General features: G+C 43.4%; 2 protein-coding genes across 7 annotated transcripts; one reads left to right on the top strand and one right to left on the bottom strand.

Moving 5' to 3' along the window:
• Positions 1 to 347: 347 nt before the first annotated feature.
• Positions 348 to 17,867, top strand: LOC124257440 (protein FAM167B-like). Of its 6 annotated transcripts, none has more exons than XM_046691492.1 (4): positions 348 to 478; positions 13,346 to 13,557; positions 14,004 to 14,308; positions 16,266 to 17,867. In XM_046691492.1, the coding sequence occupies exons 2-4, from the start codon at positions 13,512 to 13,514 to the stop codon at positions 16,521 to 16,523; spliced, it is 609 nt and encodes a 202-aa protein (XP_046547448.1). In that variant the 5' UTR covers positions 348 to 478; positions 13,346 to 13,511; the 3' UTR covers positions 16,524 to 17,867. The 6 variants fall into 6 exon arrangements, with proteins under 6 accessions (XP_046547448.1, XP_046547446.1, XP_046547450.1 ...); XM_046691490.1 differs by having other exon boundaries at positions 348 to 580; XM_046691494.1 differs by lacking the exon at positions 348 to 478 and adding an exon at positions 1,378 to 1,473.
• Positions 3,516 to 4,760, bottom strand: LOC124257369 (uncharacterized protein DKFZp434B061-like). The gene has a single exon (XM_046691414.1). The coding sequence runs from the start codon at positions 4,758 to 4,760 to the stop codon at positions 3,516 to 3,518; it is 1,245 nt and encodes a 414-aa protein (XP_046547370.1).
• Positions 17,868 to 18,147: the final 280 nt, after the last annotated feature.

Raw genomic sequence — 18,147 nt, 5'->3', positions numbered from 1 at the left:
GCCAACCAACCAACCAACCAACCAACCAACCAAACCAACAAACAAAGCAAACAGACAAACAAACAAGCAAACAAAAATGTGTAGGTGTTTCTCGTGAGCAAATTGTCCATGCCCTATACACGCTTCAAATACACACACACAAAGAAGAAGTCATGTCGGCTTAGCCGGCCCGTCTTCTAATGAATTATGGCAGATTAAAGCATGTCACACACATTTCAACGTTGTAAACCATGTCGATATTTTTGACGCCATAATTCATATCAGCTCCCCTCGCCTTTGTAGCAGGATAGTGTACATAGCCTTACTGTGGCTATACGGCTCACATGATTGACAGCTTGTGGATATCAAGCGAGGTGCTCCAGGGCCCTGAGAACTCCCGCTTCATTATGTCACTTGCCCACCTCGATGCGTGATGTTTGTGTTGCTCTACTCTTAGCTGTGGGAATCAGTGGTGTTCATTTCAGAGCTGACATTGATGGTAGTTGTTTATTTCAATTCTCTGCTAATACATATCACTTCACTCTTCGGACGACCAGAGAGATTGAGTGAGTAAGAACACGGAGATATTATCTGCCGACAGGTAGGTAACATAAGTTAAGCATGTTTTAACTCTCAGATAATGATCATAATGATACAGCATGGTCACTTTTCCTGTCATATACACGAGTGATATTACCTCGGTGTACGATGTAGGATGTCCATGTGGTATGAAGTGAAGCAAATACAACGAAAACGCGGTTGTCACTGACGCCGAGGTGGATGAGTATATAGGTGTACGTTTAACCTGTGCGAAGTAATTTCATCATGTATTTCTGCCACACAAACCGGCTTATCCCTCTGGTATACATGTATCTGTCTCTTTATATAATAATTACTTCTCCATAAATGTAATCAGTATATTCTCTCTATACCCAGTAAATTACCTCTCTCTATCTGATTATTTATATCGAATATACGCGGGTATGTTGTTCCCATATGGTATTCCTCAATCAGACGTATATGTCACTTACAGACATTTGTGTCTATGCAATGGTTGTCTCAAAACAGTACTGAATCCTGCCGTACTACAGGTATTTCCTCCAGATACAGGTGTCTCTCAGTAATGTCGGTGTAGACACCTGAAACACGCATCTCTGAATGACACATGCGTGTCTGATACAGGTATCTCTCAGTGAAGTCACCTCCAGTACAATCATTCCTCGGTGGTCTCCCGTTGGTTATACTCTTGTCTATGTCTAACTACGAATGTTTATCCTTCCTCGGACATGACTCGATGTCCACTGATGTGTCAAGACAAACACGACGCTTTATAATATGTAATCTAGGTTTTTATTTGAAATACAGGTGTATCCCTCATACACAGGTATCTCTCATACACAGGTATCTCTCATACACAGGTATCGCTCTTACACAGGTATCTCTCAGTAAGACAAATGACCCAATCAGATACAGGCATCCTCCAGTAAGATACAGGTAAGTATGGGAGAGTGTCTCTCTGATACAGGTCGCTCTATGTTATCCAGGTGTATCACTTACATACAGGTATCCACAAGTCAGATACAGGTATATGTTAAGAAATGGGTGAGTGTCTCTCTCATACAGGTTTCTCTCCATAATCTAGATGTATCCCTCATATACAGGTATCCGCCAGTCAGATACAGGTATTTCTCAGTAATGTGCAGCTGTCTCTGCGACACAGGTGTTCTTTCCGAAATACAGGTGTATGCCTCATATACAGGTATCCACCATTAAAATACAGGTATGTCTCATTAATGTAATTGTGTCTCACCGATACAAGTGTTTTCTAAGTAATACAGGTGTATGCTTCATACACAGGTATCTGTCAGTAAGATACAGGTAAGTCTCACTGATGTATCTGTTACCCCGATACAGATGTTCTCTCCGTAATGCAGGTGTACTTGTATATGTCGAAGTAACCCTCCATTACCTACCGTCTCGATCATCAGTCGAGTATTCATGCAAATTCAACCTCTATATTGCCATTGCAGTTGTGTCTGACATCCAAATGACTTGCTATGGTGTATATGTAGCTTACATTTACATACCAAACTTCAGGATAACTTCCCCTCTGTTATGTGATAAACTTCGTCCTCCATATGGCAAAGTAGTTTATCAAGCACCTGTTGATAGCGTGTAAATTCTCACGCTGGACTTAGACTCTAAGACTAAACACTTCAGTGCCATTTTAACCTAGTCTAACCAACTAACCACGTTCATGACGCTGCTGGCCAAGGAGAATGGGCCATCTGTGGCTTGTGAAAGATGCGTTCCTGCCGGCTTCAGCGGTTGTGTGTATGTATGGTGGTTGTCTGCAGTACATCGGGAGGTAATAGACTACCTCCTGCAATCCCTGTTGTATATCAACACAGTTGATTATACAATATGGTACAACTCGTTTGTCTTATTAAAGTACACCTGTTTTAAAAAGTTGACCTACCTTACCCGAAATATACCTTAATTTCACACAGAAGCAGACATTTGCACCTGGCCCGAGCGAATCCTCATTGTCGGTGGTTTGATTCTTCTATATCAAAGCCTTGGAATTATCTGCACTTTGATATAGATGTGGGTAAAACGTGAAAAGTCCAAATACAACGAACGTTTGTTCACAGTAATATTTGTGATGAAGATATACACATGGATAAAGGTATCACAGCACCCCATATTTTTCATAGCATTAATATGTTACCATTAACCGTATTTCAGTATTGCAGGTATTGCCACTAACCGAATTCCTCCAGATATCGGTATCCAAACCTCAATGTAATTTACGATATGAATAAACTGACCCTCAAGGAATAATCAAATGACAGATCTAAACGTAAAAAGAACGAACAACTATAGTTTATTCAGAGAGGCAAACATAGCAAAACATTGACTCTTTGTGCAGTGCTGATAACTATGGTCGCATGACGCTGACAAGTGCTGACAAAGTCTTCTGGAAATCACATAAATATCAATACCCGAGCACAATGTCAACATCTGTCGTAACCTCCGCCAACTTCAATAACGTTCCTGACCTTCCTCCTCAGAGACTGTATCAGACGTTGAATTTGACGTTGAGGTATTGCGCTGTATTATTGATTGAGGAGTTGTTCGAATACATCAAGATTCTGTACTGGGGAGTCTTTCTAGGGTATTCTACCTCCCATAATGTCCCAAAGATCTGGACTCCGGGGGAGCCTAGAATTATAGAATTAACCCAATTTGCTGTGCCAAACACGAGTTCACCAGTAACCGTACATTTTGCGAAAACTGGTGCCCATTTGACAAATTACCATGCCTTTGACCCCACGGTAACATACCTTTCTGTGTCATTTGTTCAGAGTTAACAAACAGTCTATTCCTGCGTATAAGTAAACAATTCATAGGTAAACAAATATATGGTGTGTTTGCCTCAAGGTAAATGTACAATATGGGACTAATTTTTGCGTGTCTTACCAGCATGTTCCCAATAAGTGTCCTTGCTGGTATGTCCTCGATAAGTGTCCTTGCTAGTATGTCCTTGATAGATGTCTTTGCTGGTATGTCCTCGATAGATGTCCTTGCTGGTATGTCCTCGATAGGTGTCCTTGCTGGTATGTCCTCGATGTGTGTCCTCGATAGGTATGTCTTGATAGATGTCTTGCTGGTATGTCCTCGATAGGTGTCCTTGCTGGTATGTCCTTGATAGATGTCTTTGCTGGTATGTCCTCGATAGATGTCCTTGCTGGTATGTCCTCGATAGGTGTCCTTGCTGGTATGTCCTCGATAGGTGTCCTTGCTGGTATGTCCTCGATAGGTGTCCTTGCTGGTATGTCCTTGCTGGTATGTCCTCGATAGGTGTCCTTGCTGGTATGTCCTCGATAGGTGTCCTTGCTGGTATGTCCTCGATAGGTGTCCTTGCTGGTATGTCCTCGATAGGTGTCCTTGCTGGTATGTCCCTGGTATGAATGATAGGTGTCCTTGCTGGTATGTCCTCGATAAGTGTCCTGCTGGTATGTCCTTGATAGATGTCCTTGCTGGTATGTCCCCGATAAGTGTCCTTGCTGGTATGTCCTCGATAGGTGTCCTTGCTGGTATGTCCTCGATAGGTGTCCTTGCTGGTATGTCCCAATAGGTGTCCTTGCTGGTATGTCCTCGATAGGTGTCCTTGCTGGTATGTCCTCGATAGGTGTCCTTGCTGGTATGTCCCCAATAGGTGTCCTTGCTGGTATGTCCTCGATAGGTGTCCTTGCTGGTATGTCCTTGCTGGTATGATCGATAGGTGTCCTTGCTGGTATGTCCTCGATAGGTGTCCTTGCTGGTATGTCCTCGATAGGTGTCCTTGCTGGTATGTCCTCGATAGGTGTCCTTGCTGGTATGTCCTTGATAGATGTCTTTGCTGGTATGTCCTCGATAGGTGTCCTTGCTGGTATGTCCTCGATAGGTGTCCTTGCTGGTATGTCCTCGATAGGTGTCCTTGCTGGTATGTCCTCGATAAGTGTCCTTGCTGGTATGTCCTTGATAGATGTCTTTGCTGGTATGGCCTCGATAGATGTCCTTGCTGGTATGTCCTCGATAGGTGTCCTTGCTGGTATGTCCACGATAGGTGTTCTTGCTGGTATGTCCTCGATAGGTGTCCTTGCTGGTATGTCCTCGATAAGTGTCCTTGCTGGTATGTCCCCAATAGGTGTCCTTGCTGGTATGTCCCCAATAGGTGTCCTTGCTGGTATGTCCCCAATAGGTGTCCTTGCTGGTATGTCCTCGATGGGCATCATGTTTGACATATTCCTTTACGAGTCTTTACAAGTATGTCTCCGTACTGCACCATTTTGTATACGAAGTCATCGACCCTACCTTGTATGTACACAACAACTGCATACTATCAACACTGCCTACGAGGAAAGTGCATTTCACCATCGAGAGACTCACTTATAATGTCGTCAATATGCAGCCTATTTACTTACACTCATGAGTCCAGACATTGCATTTCTTGAAGGAGCCTACGACATATGGAATACTCTCTCTCCAACAGTGGATTATCGCAAAGATGCCCACCTAGACCATACTATCTCGATGCTGTATCCATCGACAGTATATGTCAGCCTATTATCCCCAGGCTATAGTATCTCAATACTGTATGATGCTCAGGCATATGTCCTCAGTAGGAGTGTATTCAGACCCTATGTCGTGCACGTTGTTTCTTTTATAACTACAACCTGTACGAAGTAAACTAGATAAATGTAATGTCTTAGAATACCTCTCGCGTTTGCAGTTTCATCTATTATGTGTAAGTTTCAATGAATTTCTGATGAAATCCAGAGCATTTGCATTATAGGCAGTGGTGGGTTAAGGTAAGAATATGGTTCAGGGACTGTGAGATAGACTAGATGCATACTGACGTCGAACGCAGTCAACAATATGCTTGTGATAAAAAGGATACATTGTTACATTTGACCCAGATACTTTGAACCCTCTTCCATACTGAAAAAAACGTGTCCAAGATTCGTGTTAAGCACTATTGTTTCACTAATATATTCCAGTTTAGATCTGGCACGTGTCCCACTCTAATGTCACCCTCTGGCTATCTCAAGGCAAGGTCGCGGCAATGATCAGCCATATCACCTGTTGTAGACATGTTTGTGTCAACATCCGATCAACATCGTTAGTGGAAGATTGTGCATGTGTCTGTGTTTAGATACCAGCCTGTACCATACTGTGACCCCCACTCAACAAGGAATACCAAGCTGACGTTATCAGTAGACATGTAACTCAAATCAGCCCACATCTGTGCAGTATGGAATCCAAGAGGGGACACTGTCGCTTTGTTGCGTTGTCACCCCAAGCAAGAACAAGCATTTAGTGTGGCTTAACTAAATCACTAATGTTTATTTTTTGAAAGGCGTTACGACTGAACAATGTCCCTTCTAGGATTCCATACTAAAAACGTTTTTGTGTTTCCTTTAACTTGTGGTCACGATCAGTCTTACATGTACAATGTACCTATTCAGGAGAGAGAACTTAGTGATCTTATTTATGGCATTAATATGTTACAAAAAGCATTCAGATTGAAAGCACTGTTAACAATATGATTATATATTAAGCACATTCCAAACATGTTTATCTTTAAGTATATTTAGGACTGCGTTTTTTCTTATCTAAACACATGCAGCGAGCTACACCCACAGCACCCGAAAGGCCTCAACACGCAGGCATGTTTACAGCAGATTTACTTTGTAATCAGTGTGTTCAATTCAAGTTTTATCTAAAGCCTTCTGTGGCAGTTATTCAGTAGGAAATGACATAATAGGACAATAATGACATTGTGAGGTCTGAAACTAACGCTGTCTTTATGTGAACAATCTCAATCCGTTTGTGTATGCCAATCCAAACGTAGTTTTGTTAGACGTGCATTAATAAGTTGATGAATGACAAAGTAGACAAAAATGATAACAACTTAATATACTGTACTAGAAGCGACGTTCAGGTATAGAACCTTGTACCGTGTCAAACAAGGCTGACCGTGGTACAGGTTGTATGGTAGGTGAAGGAGTGAGTGAGTTTAGTTTTAGGCCGCACTCAGCAATATTCCAGTTATATGGCGGCGGTATGTGAAGGATTAACAGTAACAACAATTAGTAATACAAGAGCGGGGTTTACATGAGTTGGATAACCTGAGACAACAGAAGAAGGGAAACGTCCCTATGTCAGTATTTCTGTAACTTGTGATACATAAAGGTTTTGTCTGCTTTTATCAGATGTATTTTTACAAGGCAGTGAGAGAGTGAGTGAGTGGTTGAGTGAGTGGTTGAGTGAGTGGTTGGGTGAGTGTGTATTTCTGTATAAATCATTATTACCCATTGGTATGGCGCTAGAAATTACAGACACGGGCAAACGATACTAGCTTCACGATATCCACATGAATACCCGATTCCTGTCGCTGAATATCCCTTTCCCTTCTGACTATCCTACCATCTCATGGGCCCCCAAAAAGTTAAAAATGCGTTTTTTTGTACAAAATATATAATACAGAAATAATTTTGCTAAATATATATATATAAAAAACATCCTTTCAGGAGCAAGGAATTCCTTGAAGCTGGAACATATAGGAATGCTAATGGCTCTAAGCAGTTTCAAGTGTTTTTGCCGTATGTATGTAATGACCGACACTTATCACCGGCTCTTGTTGAGTTCAAAGAGATAACTATTATTGTATTTATGTGCAGAGATTTGTTAAAGGCACACAAACAAAATTGTATTGAAATGAATGAACTTCATTCTTGTAAAGACAGTACACCGTACAGTGGGTATTTATGGGTGAGTGGATATGTGCCGTTTAACGTTGTCAGCAATGTTTAAAATCGGAAGCAGAATGTGACGTCATGCGGTACTGCTTGAAGGTGAAAGGTGTCGCCCGGATGTGATCCAGGAAGATGACCTTGTGTACCCTACTGCCGTAAGGTAGAGGCTGTTGCCATGGTATGCTCCAGGAAGATGACCTTATGCTGCTACTGCCGTAAGGTAGAGGCTGTTGCCATGGTATGCTCCAGGAAGATGACCTTATGCTGCTACTGCCGTAAGGTAGAGGCTGTTGTCATGGTATGCTCCAGGAAGATAACCTTGTGCTGCTACTGCCGTAAGGTAGAGGCTGTTGCCATGGTATGCTCCAGGAAGATGACCTTGTGCTGCTACTGCCGTAAGGTAGAGGCTGTTGTCATGGTATGCTCCAGGAAGATGACCTTGTGCTGCTACTGCCGTAAGGTAGAGGCTGTTGTCATGGTATGCTCCAGGAAGATGACCTTGTGCTGCTACTGCCGTAAGGTAGAGGCTGTTGCCATGGTATGCTCCAGGAAGATGACCTTGTGCTGCTACTGCCGTAAGGTAGAGGCTGTTGTCATGGTATGCTCCAGGAAGATGACCTTGTGCTGCTACTGCCGTAAGGTAGAGGCTGTTGTCATGGTATGCTCCAGGAAGATGACCTTGTGCTGCTACTGCCGTAAGGTAGAGGCTGTTGCCATGGTATGCTCCAGGAAGATGACTGGTTTGTGCCGCTACCGCCGTAAGGTAGAGGCTGTTGTCATGGTATGCTCCAGGAGATAACCTTGTGCTACTACTGCCGTAAGGTAGAGGCTGTTGTCATGCGCATGCTCAGGAAGATGACCTTATGCTGCTACTGCCAGGTAGAGGCTGCGTTGGTGCTCCAGGAAGATGACCTTGTGCTGCTACTGCCGTAAGGTAGAGGCTGTTGTCATGGTATGCTCCAGGAAGATGACCTTATGCTGCTACTGCCGTAATAAGGTGCTGCTTGCCGTAAGGTATGAGGCTGTTGTCATGGTATGCTCCAGGAAGATGACCTTGTGCTGCTACTGCCGTAAGGTAGAGGCTGTTGTTGCCATGGTATGCTCCAGGAAGATGACTTATGCTGCTACTGCCGTAAGGTAGTGCATGGTATGCTACCTGCCGTAAGGTAGAGGCTGTTGTCATGGTATGCTCCAGGAAGATGACCTTGTGCTGCTACTGCCGTAAGGTAGAGGCTGTTGTCATGGTATGCTCCAGGAAGATGACGTTGTGCCGCTACTGCCGTAAGGTAGAGGCTGTTGCCATGGTATGCTCCAGGAAGATGACGTTGTGCCTGCTACTGCCGTAAGGTAGAGGCTGTTGTCATGGTATGCTGTTCCAGGAAGATGACGTTGTGCCGCTACTGCCGTAAGGTAGAGGCTGTTGTCATTGTCATGGTATGCTCCAGGAAGATGACGTTGTGCCGCTACTGCCGTAAAGGTAGAGGCTGTTGCCATGGTATGCTCCAGGAAGATGACCTTGTGCCGCTACTGCCGTAATGTAGAAGATGACCTTATGCTGTTGCCCATGGTATGCTCCAGGAAGATGACGTTGTGCCGCTACTGCCGTAAGGTAGAGGCTGTTGTCATGGTATGCTCCAGGAAGATAACCTTGTGCTGCTACTGCCGTAATGTAGAGGCTGTTGCCATGGTATGCTCCAGGAAGATGACCTTGTGCTGCTACTGCCGTAAGGTAGAGGCTGTTGTCATGGTATGCTCCAGGAAGATAACCTTGTGCTGCTACTGCCGTAAGGTAGAGGCTGTTGCCATGTCATGGTATGCTCCAGGAAGATGACCTTGTGCCGCTACTGCCGTAAGGTAGAGGCTGTTGCCATGGTATGCTCCAGGAAGATAACCTTGTGCTGCTACTGCCGTAAGGTAGAGGCTGTTGTCATGGTATGCTCCAGGAAGATGACGTTTGTGCTGCTACTGCCGTAATGTAGAGGCTGTTGTCATGGTATGCTCCAGGAAGATGACCTTGTGCTGCTACTGCCGTAAGGTAGAGGCTGTTGTCATGGTATGCTCCAGGAAGATGACCTTGTGCTGCTACTGCCGTAAGGTAGAGGCTGTTGTCATGGTATGCTCCAGGAAGATGAGCTTGTGCTACTACTGCCGTAAGGTAGAGGCTGTTCTTGTATTGCTGGATCTCTCAGCTGCTTTTGACACTGTTGACCATTCTGTGCTACTCTCTACCCTTGAAAACAGGTTCAGTGTCAAAGATCTTGCATTAAGGTGGTTTGTCTCCTACTTAACAGACCGGAGGCAGGCAGTTGTCATCCAGGGTGAAAGGTCAGAGGCAACGTACTTGAAGTTTGGAGTGCCTCAGGGCTCCGTCCTAGGCCCCCTACTTTTCACATGCTACACATCTTCCCTCGGTGATATTGTAAGGTCCTACAACTTAAGTATGCACCTCTATGCTGATGACACGCAAGTCTACTTATCCTTCAAGCCATCTGACGCATCTTCAACCAAGTTCTCCTTTTCAAGAGTAGAAGAATGTGTTGATTGTATCAAGAGTTGGATGTCATCGAAATATCTTAAATTAAATGATGATAAAACTGAGCTCATTGTGTTCCACCCTCTTCGACTTCAGAAAAAGCTTCTGCTTCCACAGTTTTGCATCGGTGAATCTGCAATAAAAATGCCACATGTTCGCAATCTTGGTGTAATCTTTGACTCTGCCCTCAGCATGGAACCCCATGTTCGCAATGTCTGTCGCCAATGTTATTTCCATCTGCGCAACATTGGTTTGATCCGTCGATACTTGGATGTGAAATCTGCACAAGCTCTAGTTCAAGCATATGTAACATCCCGCTTGGATTATTGTAACTCTTTGCTGTCTGGTGTGCCAAAACAAGTCCTCTGCAGGCTACAGAAGGCACAAAATTCAGCCGCACGATTGATCTGTCAAATTAAAAGGACTGAACACATCTCTCCTGCCCTCAAAATCCTACATTGGCTTCCAATTCGCTTCAGAATCGACTACAAAATCCTGCTCCTTGTTTTCAAGTGTCTAAACGGTCTAGCTCCAAAATACCTCTCGGATCTCCTTACACCATATCACCCAACTAGATCACTCCGCTCAAGGGACCAGTCTCTCCTTGAAATACCACAAACTAGAACTAAGTCATATGGGGACAGGTCTTTCACTAGAGCAGGACCCTTCCTCTGGAACAATTTACCATCCACCCTTCGTTCCGAAACAGAACTGTCAAATTTTAAAAGTGGACTCAAGACGCACCTATTCACCTCTGCACATGGATAAAGTGGACTCAGATAGCGCTTTTGAGCAATTAGATTGATAAAAAGCGCTTTACAAATATTTGTATGTATGTATGTATGTATGTATGGTATGCTCCAGGAAGATGACCTTGTGCCGCCTCTGTCCTAATGCTGATACTATCGTCTTGGTGTGATCCAGGACTATGATGGTTCTGTAGCTTATGCTCTAAGGTAGAAACTGTCGTCACGGTATGCTATAGGAATGTGACATCATGAAGCTACTGTCCTAATGCAGAACTATCGTCTTGGTGTTACCCGGGACTATGATGGTTCTGCAGCTATGCTGTAGGTAGAAACAGTCGTCGTGTTATAAGATCCAGGAAAACTACGTTGTGCCGCTACTGTTAGCTAGACACTGCTTTGATGGTGTGATCCAGGAATAGGATCCAGAAATAGGATGTTATGCAACTACTTCACTGACGTCATGATTGGGACAGGAATAGAACATTAGACCAAGAGCATAAAGGTGGTTTTATACGCGATCCACAAAACACATATATGACGTAATACAGACGTGGACCTGTTGCGATGGTGTGAACGAGAAATATGGCATTACAGGGGTTTATGAGAGAACACTCGAGTTTGTTGGTATATTCGATCCTCAAAGGATGGATATGCCGTCTCCATCCTTTCTCGCACACCCGGCTGTCCCTTTCTCTGCACTCCTCCCTCGTAACATATAGTGAAGTGTGTCAATATTTTAATGGTAGTTTGTTAAACAACTTTTTAATTTTAGGACATAAATTCTGCAAACAAATCACAGAGTTGGTCTGATATTTTGATTATGATCAGCGTTTCATTGACTATTATATGTTTATTAGTTTTTTAGTTAGATTGCAATTCATCGGTCCGCTTTTGAGCCAAACGCACTATATAAAAATATAACTGTAATGGTATGTACCAGGTATGATATGCCGTTATCAGTCCAATGTTCGTCACACCTGTTCGTCACACCTAGTCCATCGTCTATCTTACATCCGGATCCATCAAGCTAGCGAAACTATTACAGCGAGCGACAGGTTACACCAGAAGCATCGAGGAGACATAGGTATAGAACGGTGGTAGACACTATCCTCAGCTGTTGAGTGGGTGGCCGAGAGTGATCACTGTAGGGCAAGTAAGACGTGGAGTGGGGATACACAGTATTACACCCCCGTGACTGCTACTTTTGCACCTGTATCACCCACGCACGCTGAATCATGCTATATCTGATTTATATCACACGTCATCCCTACACTTCATTCTTAAACTTAAAGGACATATATATTTAACGCCTTGCTGAAAGGGCCTGTCAGATGCATGTTTATAGAACGACATCTGTAATTTTTGTTTATTACGTTTGCGATAACCTTTCATATTGACTTCCCGTGGTATTAATCATGTCTCGAGCACCAGTAGTGACAGACCTGCAGATATGACACGATTCCTTGTTGTACATAAATAACACACTGTAGGTGTGTATGCAGGTAGTGAGGTGCCGAGGGTAAATTATTCATTAGATAGATGGACAGGTACAGGTAAACAGAAGGGAGACAGTTGATTGATAGGTGAGTATGTACATTAAAGTGGCGATATAGGTTTGTAGGTAAGTAGGTAATAATTTGGAAATTCAGGATCAGGTGGCAAGGGTATGTGGGAACCAAGGATGGATAGTTTGCTAAGTGAAATTGTACAAACAACCAGCAGGGTTGGTAGGTAGGTAGGTAGGTTGGTAGGTAGGTAGGTAGGTAGGTTGGTAGGTAGGTAGGTAGGTAGGTGGTGGGCAGGTAGGTGGGGAGGTGCAGGTGTAGGCAGGGTTGGCTGGCAGGCAGATGCAGGTGCAGGTAGGCAGGTGTGTAGGTGTAGGTAGGTAGGTAGGTTGGTAGGTAGGTAGGTAGGTAGGTAGGTAGGTAGGTAGGTGGGTAGGTAGGTAGGTGTAGGCAGGGTTGGTAGGTAGGTAGGTTGGTAGGTAGGTGTAGGTAGGTAGGTGGGTTGGTGTAGGTAGGTAGGTAGGTAGGTTGGTAGGTTGGTAGGTTGGTTGGTAGGTAAGTAGGTTCAGGACTAACAAGTATGTACGATTTACAATTGTGAACAGATAACTATTTCAGTTGTGGATTTCTGCCATTTCATAAATTGCTGCATCAATTCTTGTACTTCGGCGCAGGTGACGAAAATATTTTCTAACTTTATATGTAGAACGTTCATGGACGTTGATCACATCTGCCTGTTATGTGTCGCAATTTGTCGCCAGAGTGCATTAGCTTGCATTAAAATTGTCCCTCTCTGTCCTTAACTGTTGCGTCAGGATTTAATTCAAAGAACCTAAATATGAAGTTCATATTTTACCTCGTATCCCATTTACAACCTTAGTATTTAGATTCGAACTGTTTCAGATTCTTTTTCTGGATCAGTATATTTGCAAATTCACAGTCATCTGAAGTTAGGTGAGTGAGTGAGTTTAGTTTTACGCCGCTTTTAGCAATATTCAAGCAATATCACGGCAGGGACACCAGAAATGGGCTTCACACATTGTGCCCATGTGGGGAATCGAACCCAGGTCTTCCGTGTGACGAGCGAACGCTTAACCACTAGGTTACCTCAGAGCCCCTTCTGAAGTTGGGCTGATGTACAAGTGTAAAAGGCAGATGAAGTTTGACTTCCATCCAGGCCAGGGAAAAGGCAGATGGAGATAGACAGGTAGACAGACACATGATGATAGGCAGGTATAGCAAACATAATAACACCTCTGTCGTCTTCTGCTACAGTGACCGAAACCCACATCAGCCTGCTGCACAAGACCAGGACATCACGCCCCGGACCTGGTCTCACTGTAGACCTCTGTTCGAGTCACTTGTGCGAGGACAGAACCAAGACGGCGCACGGGACGTTGGCGTCAGAATGGCGCTTGGGTGGGTGAGCGAGTGAGGAAACATGGCTGTCATGGGGAGTCGTAAGAAGAGCACAGTAGTGCCGCCTTGTGAGTAGCTGCTCGGGTAGTGAGTGAGTGAGTGAGAGTAAGTGTCATTTCTAATTTATCCCTTGAATGTGGATACCACCTACAGGGGTGGAAATAACCCATTGCCCGACTTCCCAGTCCAGTGGGGTTTTTTCTGTCGGGCAAGCAAATTTGTATATCACGCTGTACCAGTGTCCAGTTGACTTCCCCATGTTAATTGTGTTGTTTATTTAAAAACTCAACAAGAAAATTGGCCGGTACAGTGGAAAAATTATCAGGGCAAGTGATTTTACATGTGCCACTGTAACGGAGTACACTAGCAATTTTAAAGTTATTTTCACCCCTGACCTATCACCGTATGTTGCCACATGTAAATGGACCAATATTTTAAATAATTTAAGAAACCATGCACATTGTAACAAAAAAAGTACATTTTGTAATGGCTGCCATTATGATTTGTTTATCAGGTTACAGTCAGCTGGGCGTTATCGCTGAGGACCCAGATGACGTCACACTGAGACGGAAGCACTTCCGATATGACGTCATCCCGGAAACCCACGAACCCTCGGATCTGGTTCAGGTGGTTGAGACTGCCAACAGACTAAACCTGAGGACGCAGCGGGCGAGTATCACTGCCTGGAAGGCTCAGTACGGTGGCCCACCCAGGCTTCCGGAATTACACGAAGAGGCAGATGGCGGAGAAGATGCGAAGTTGACCACAGAGAGGAAGAGGAAGATCAACCAGGCGCTGGACTGGATCCGAACGGAACTGGTACAAACGCCATATTACTAATTGTTGAAATTCTTAGTGATGAAAGGTTTCCGAGGTACGGGGCACCAGTTATTGCATCGGTGCTTTACGAAGGCGTTTAAACCTTTCTTGAATCAGTTGATAATAGTATTGAACGATACAGACAGTTCCCATTTCATCTGCGATGCCGTTTGTTTTTTCCTAATGATTTTCTAGGTTAAATGTGACGTCAGAAACATATGTATATCTATCAGAGAATGGTTGAGAGGCAACTAACGGGATCGCATGGAAATCCTAAAAGGGGCACTGTCGCATGGAAATCCTGAAAGGGGCATTGTTGCGTTGTTGCGCATTTAAAGGTATTTTTTACCCATCTTACATGAGGCGACAATGCGACATATTTTGTCCTTGAAAATTGTCACTATGTCGCATTGTCGACCTTTGGAGGAATAAAAAAAAATATTATTCAAAGCGCGCGAATGCGGCATTGAGACAAATGGCCAAAATGTCGCATTGTCGCACTTTGGTTAATTTGGCCAGTGTTTACATGTTTTTGTAAGGGCGACAACGCCATAATGCGACAACGCGACAATGTCCCTTCTAGGATTCCATAGGATCGTGTGGTCTGGTCTATACTGCCTGGTCTGTGCACATGTTTATGCACATTCCCTCTCAGCTATAAACATAATTCAGGGGAAATGCGGCGTGGAGGAGGGGGTGGGGGAGGGGGCAGCTCCACTTAACGACGTGGAAGGAGCTTGACATTCCAAGCGTGTATTGCTGAAGTAAACCGACACAGATTATGAGTCTGCAAGGTAGATATGTAACGGAGGTTATCTTGTATCATCCCTTTCCATTTTGACGCGCCAGTGACGGCACTGATGCGCAGGTGGCATGATGGGGAAGGATCCCCTCACGCTTCTGACAGCGCCTGATATCACCACTGTTTGTTGGAATCGTACAATCGACTCTGAGTGTCGGAAAGATTTCTAATGGTGCAACTGAGATATCAACTTTTGTGAGCTACCTATTTTGATGACTTGATAATATCAAACAAGGGAAGAAATACGTTTTTGGTTTCTTGGTGAAATTTTTATTTTCTGATTTCTCTTGTATCTGAACATACACAACGAGTTCTTTTATAATGAAGGGGAACAGAAATGGACCTAAATACCTTCAATACAGGTACCGATGTCACAGGAACATATTTTCTAAACTATAAACTGGATAAATACTACTTTAATTATTTCTCCAGTCTTGATACGCTGGTTATGTAATTTAAGTAATGAGCACGATTTAGTTCTGTAAATAGGGCAATGAAGCTTGAATACGCATACATTAATTTTTCCAATCTTTTTCATGTACCAAACTATCTCTGACTATTAACGTATTATGCTTACATACACACCTTATGTTTGATATACCAGGTGAATAGTTTTCCAAAGATGGATGAAAGCGTTTTAACACGATAATAACTTTTTGGATAATATTTACTGGCAGTCTGTAGTCTTTGTAAAATTAGAGTTTCAGCCAGTTTCTGGTTTGCACATACTTTCGACAACCATGGAACATGTTTTGCCCACAAGGCAACACGCCAATAAGCATATTTTACAAAAGTACATAATGTATGATGTCATAGGAACAATTTGCCACGTGGTACTACGTTGACTTCCTCTTAACGATAGTCCGGACTGACAGTCTATATACACAGTTTGAGCAACATAAGACTTCATATTGCATGGATTTCTCAAAGGCCCAAGACTCCACACAGTTGTGTCGCTTGGTTGAAAACCCAGATTGGCTCCGATTATAAACCTTGAACAGTCCCAATCATACTTGTCGTTTTGGTTTTTCATCTTTAGTAAGCCGACACGCCGTCAAATATTGAACTACGTCAGTAATATCATTCAAAGCGGCAGGTGACACTAACTCAATCACAGTGTCCTTAGTATACAATGCAATATTTGTTTCTGTTTAGCTGGAACTGAGACGCCAGGACCAGTCCCTCGCCAGACAGCTGCTAGGAATCCGTCGCGACATATCCCACCTGCGTTTGTCCAGAAGCTGTGAGGAGCACGAAGACATGTTAGAAGATGCACAGATTGGTATGGAGGAGTTTCACGAACTGTCGCGAGTTTTAGACATACCGTATGAGGGACCCACGTCCCCAGGTCCACTGAAACAGTTGGGCGTGACCAAAATGAACATAAGCATCCGTCGTTTCTCCACCTGCTGATGAGGCAAGACTGTGGAAAAAATTGTAAGGTTGTTTTTAAGGCTCAATTTGAACCTCATGGGTTCCTAGTGTTGGTGTCTTGTTCAGATGCACTCCTCAACACCGCCATGTTGGTGAATCCGTGTATACAGACATTGGCAAGGTATTGGCCAATGTGTTGTCAGATGGCTGTGATAATCTACTTACATTACCGTGGTCGCACGATGATTTGGGGATATATGTAAACACGATCGTATCTGAGTTGGTGTCTTGACTTACACAAGAGGATATGGTCATCGATGGTATGTCTTGCAGACAGAAGTGCCCGTTTAACGTTATATACTTGTTCAATCGACCTTGTGATCATCAATTCTGGCAGTGTTGACCGAGAGCAAGCGACCGAATGCAATGGATTGTGTTCATTTGGTGCAAGCGATCGACTGCAATGAATTGTGTTCATTTAGTGCAAGTGACCCACTGCAAGCGGTTGTGTGCATTTCGTGCAAGTGTAACACTGTGATAGGCTATGTTCACTAAGAGCACTTGACGAACACTCGTATAGATTCAGGACGACTCTGTGACTAATGGATGGTGTTCAACATGCAATCATCAGTTGTTTTAGCTGTTTGTGTAAAACAAATAGGGTCATGTGACTCCCAGTAATACGTTTGCCTTTGACAAGGGCAATAGGCCAACTGAGAAAATATTCCATTCACAAAAGGGAAAATAGTAGTGGTGTGACGATTCATCGATACATCGATCCATGGGCCACCGATACAGTGAATCGATACAAACTTTTACATTTTCGTATATCCCGATACGATACTTTAAATGGGCCTACGATACATCGATGTTTAACTTTGGATATTGCCGAATCGCAATATCTGTCAAGAAAAAAAACTTACTTTTGTTTAAAGATTGAAATATATGCTTACTTATTTTCCCTTCATAAGTAAACGTTTTCTCGGAAATTCTTGAGTCAAGAACTGTGACAGACATAGCGCTCGCATGTTATTAACATTCACAATGTCCGTGTATAAACTTAACTTTGACGAAATACTTTAAAATGGTTTTGTTTTGATATTAAGGTGTTTTATAGTTGGTGTTGGAATTAATGATTTTAGTATCGTGATACGTATCGTTTTGCGACCCTTATATCGGTATTCGTATCGTATCGCAGCTTCACCACACAATACGTTGGCAATATATCGTCGTGACGAACATTTTAGTATCGTGATGTATCGTATCGCAGGTTATATGCCAATACCAGCACTAGAAATAGTCATTGTCGCCAAGTTTCAGACAAAGTGGATGGTAATCTGCTATGTATAACCTATTGAAACGAATGAATGGATATCCAGCATATATTTATTTTTCTTTCTGTCTCATGTATTTTAGTGGCAGGTAAATTATTCTATTTTGGTACATACAGTTAAATGCATCACATACAATACAAGTACCACATATGCGTTTCACCTGTAAACCTCCGGTAAGTGACTACTGTGCTATCGTCTGTTGGCTCACCTGAAAGCTTTATATTCTGGAGGAAAACGTCTTCTGGTGGTCAGACCACCACCATGTGTTGTAAAGGTATTAATAGTTATAGCCATTTTGCAAATGAATGACATACTGTGGAAATGTAGTA

This window comes from Haliotis rubra, unplaced genomic scaffold (genome assembly GCF_003918875.1).
Source record: "Haliotis rubra isolate DU_JTF1 unplaced genomic scaffold, ASM391887v1 Scf66, whole genome shotgun sequence".
Lineage (NCBI taxonomy): Eukaryota > Metazoa > Mollusca > Gastropoda > Lepetellida > Haliotidae > Haliotis > Haliotis rubra.
This window is presented reverse-complemented; position numbering and strand designations above follow the sequence as displayed.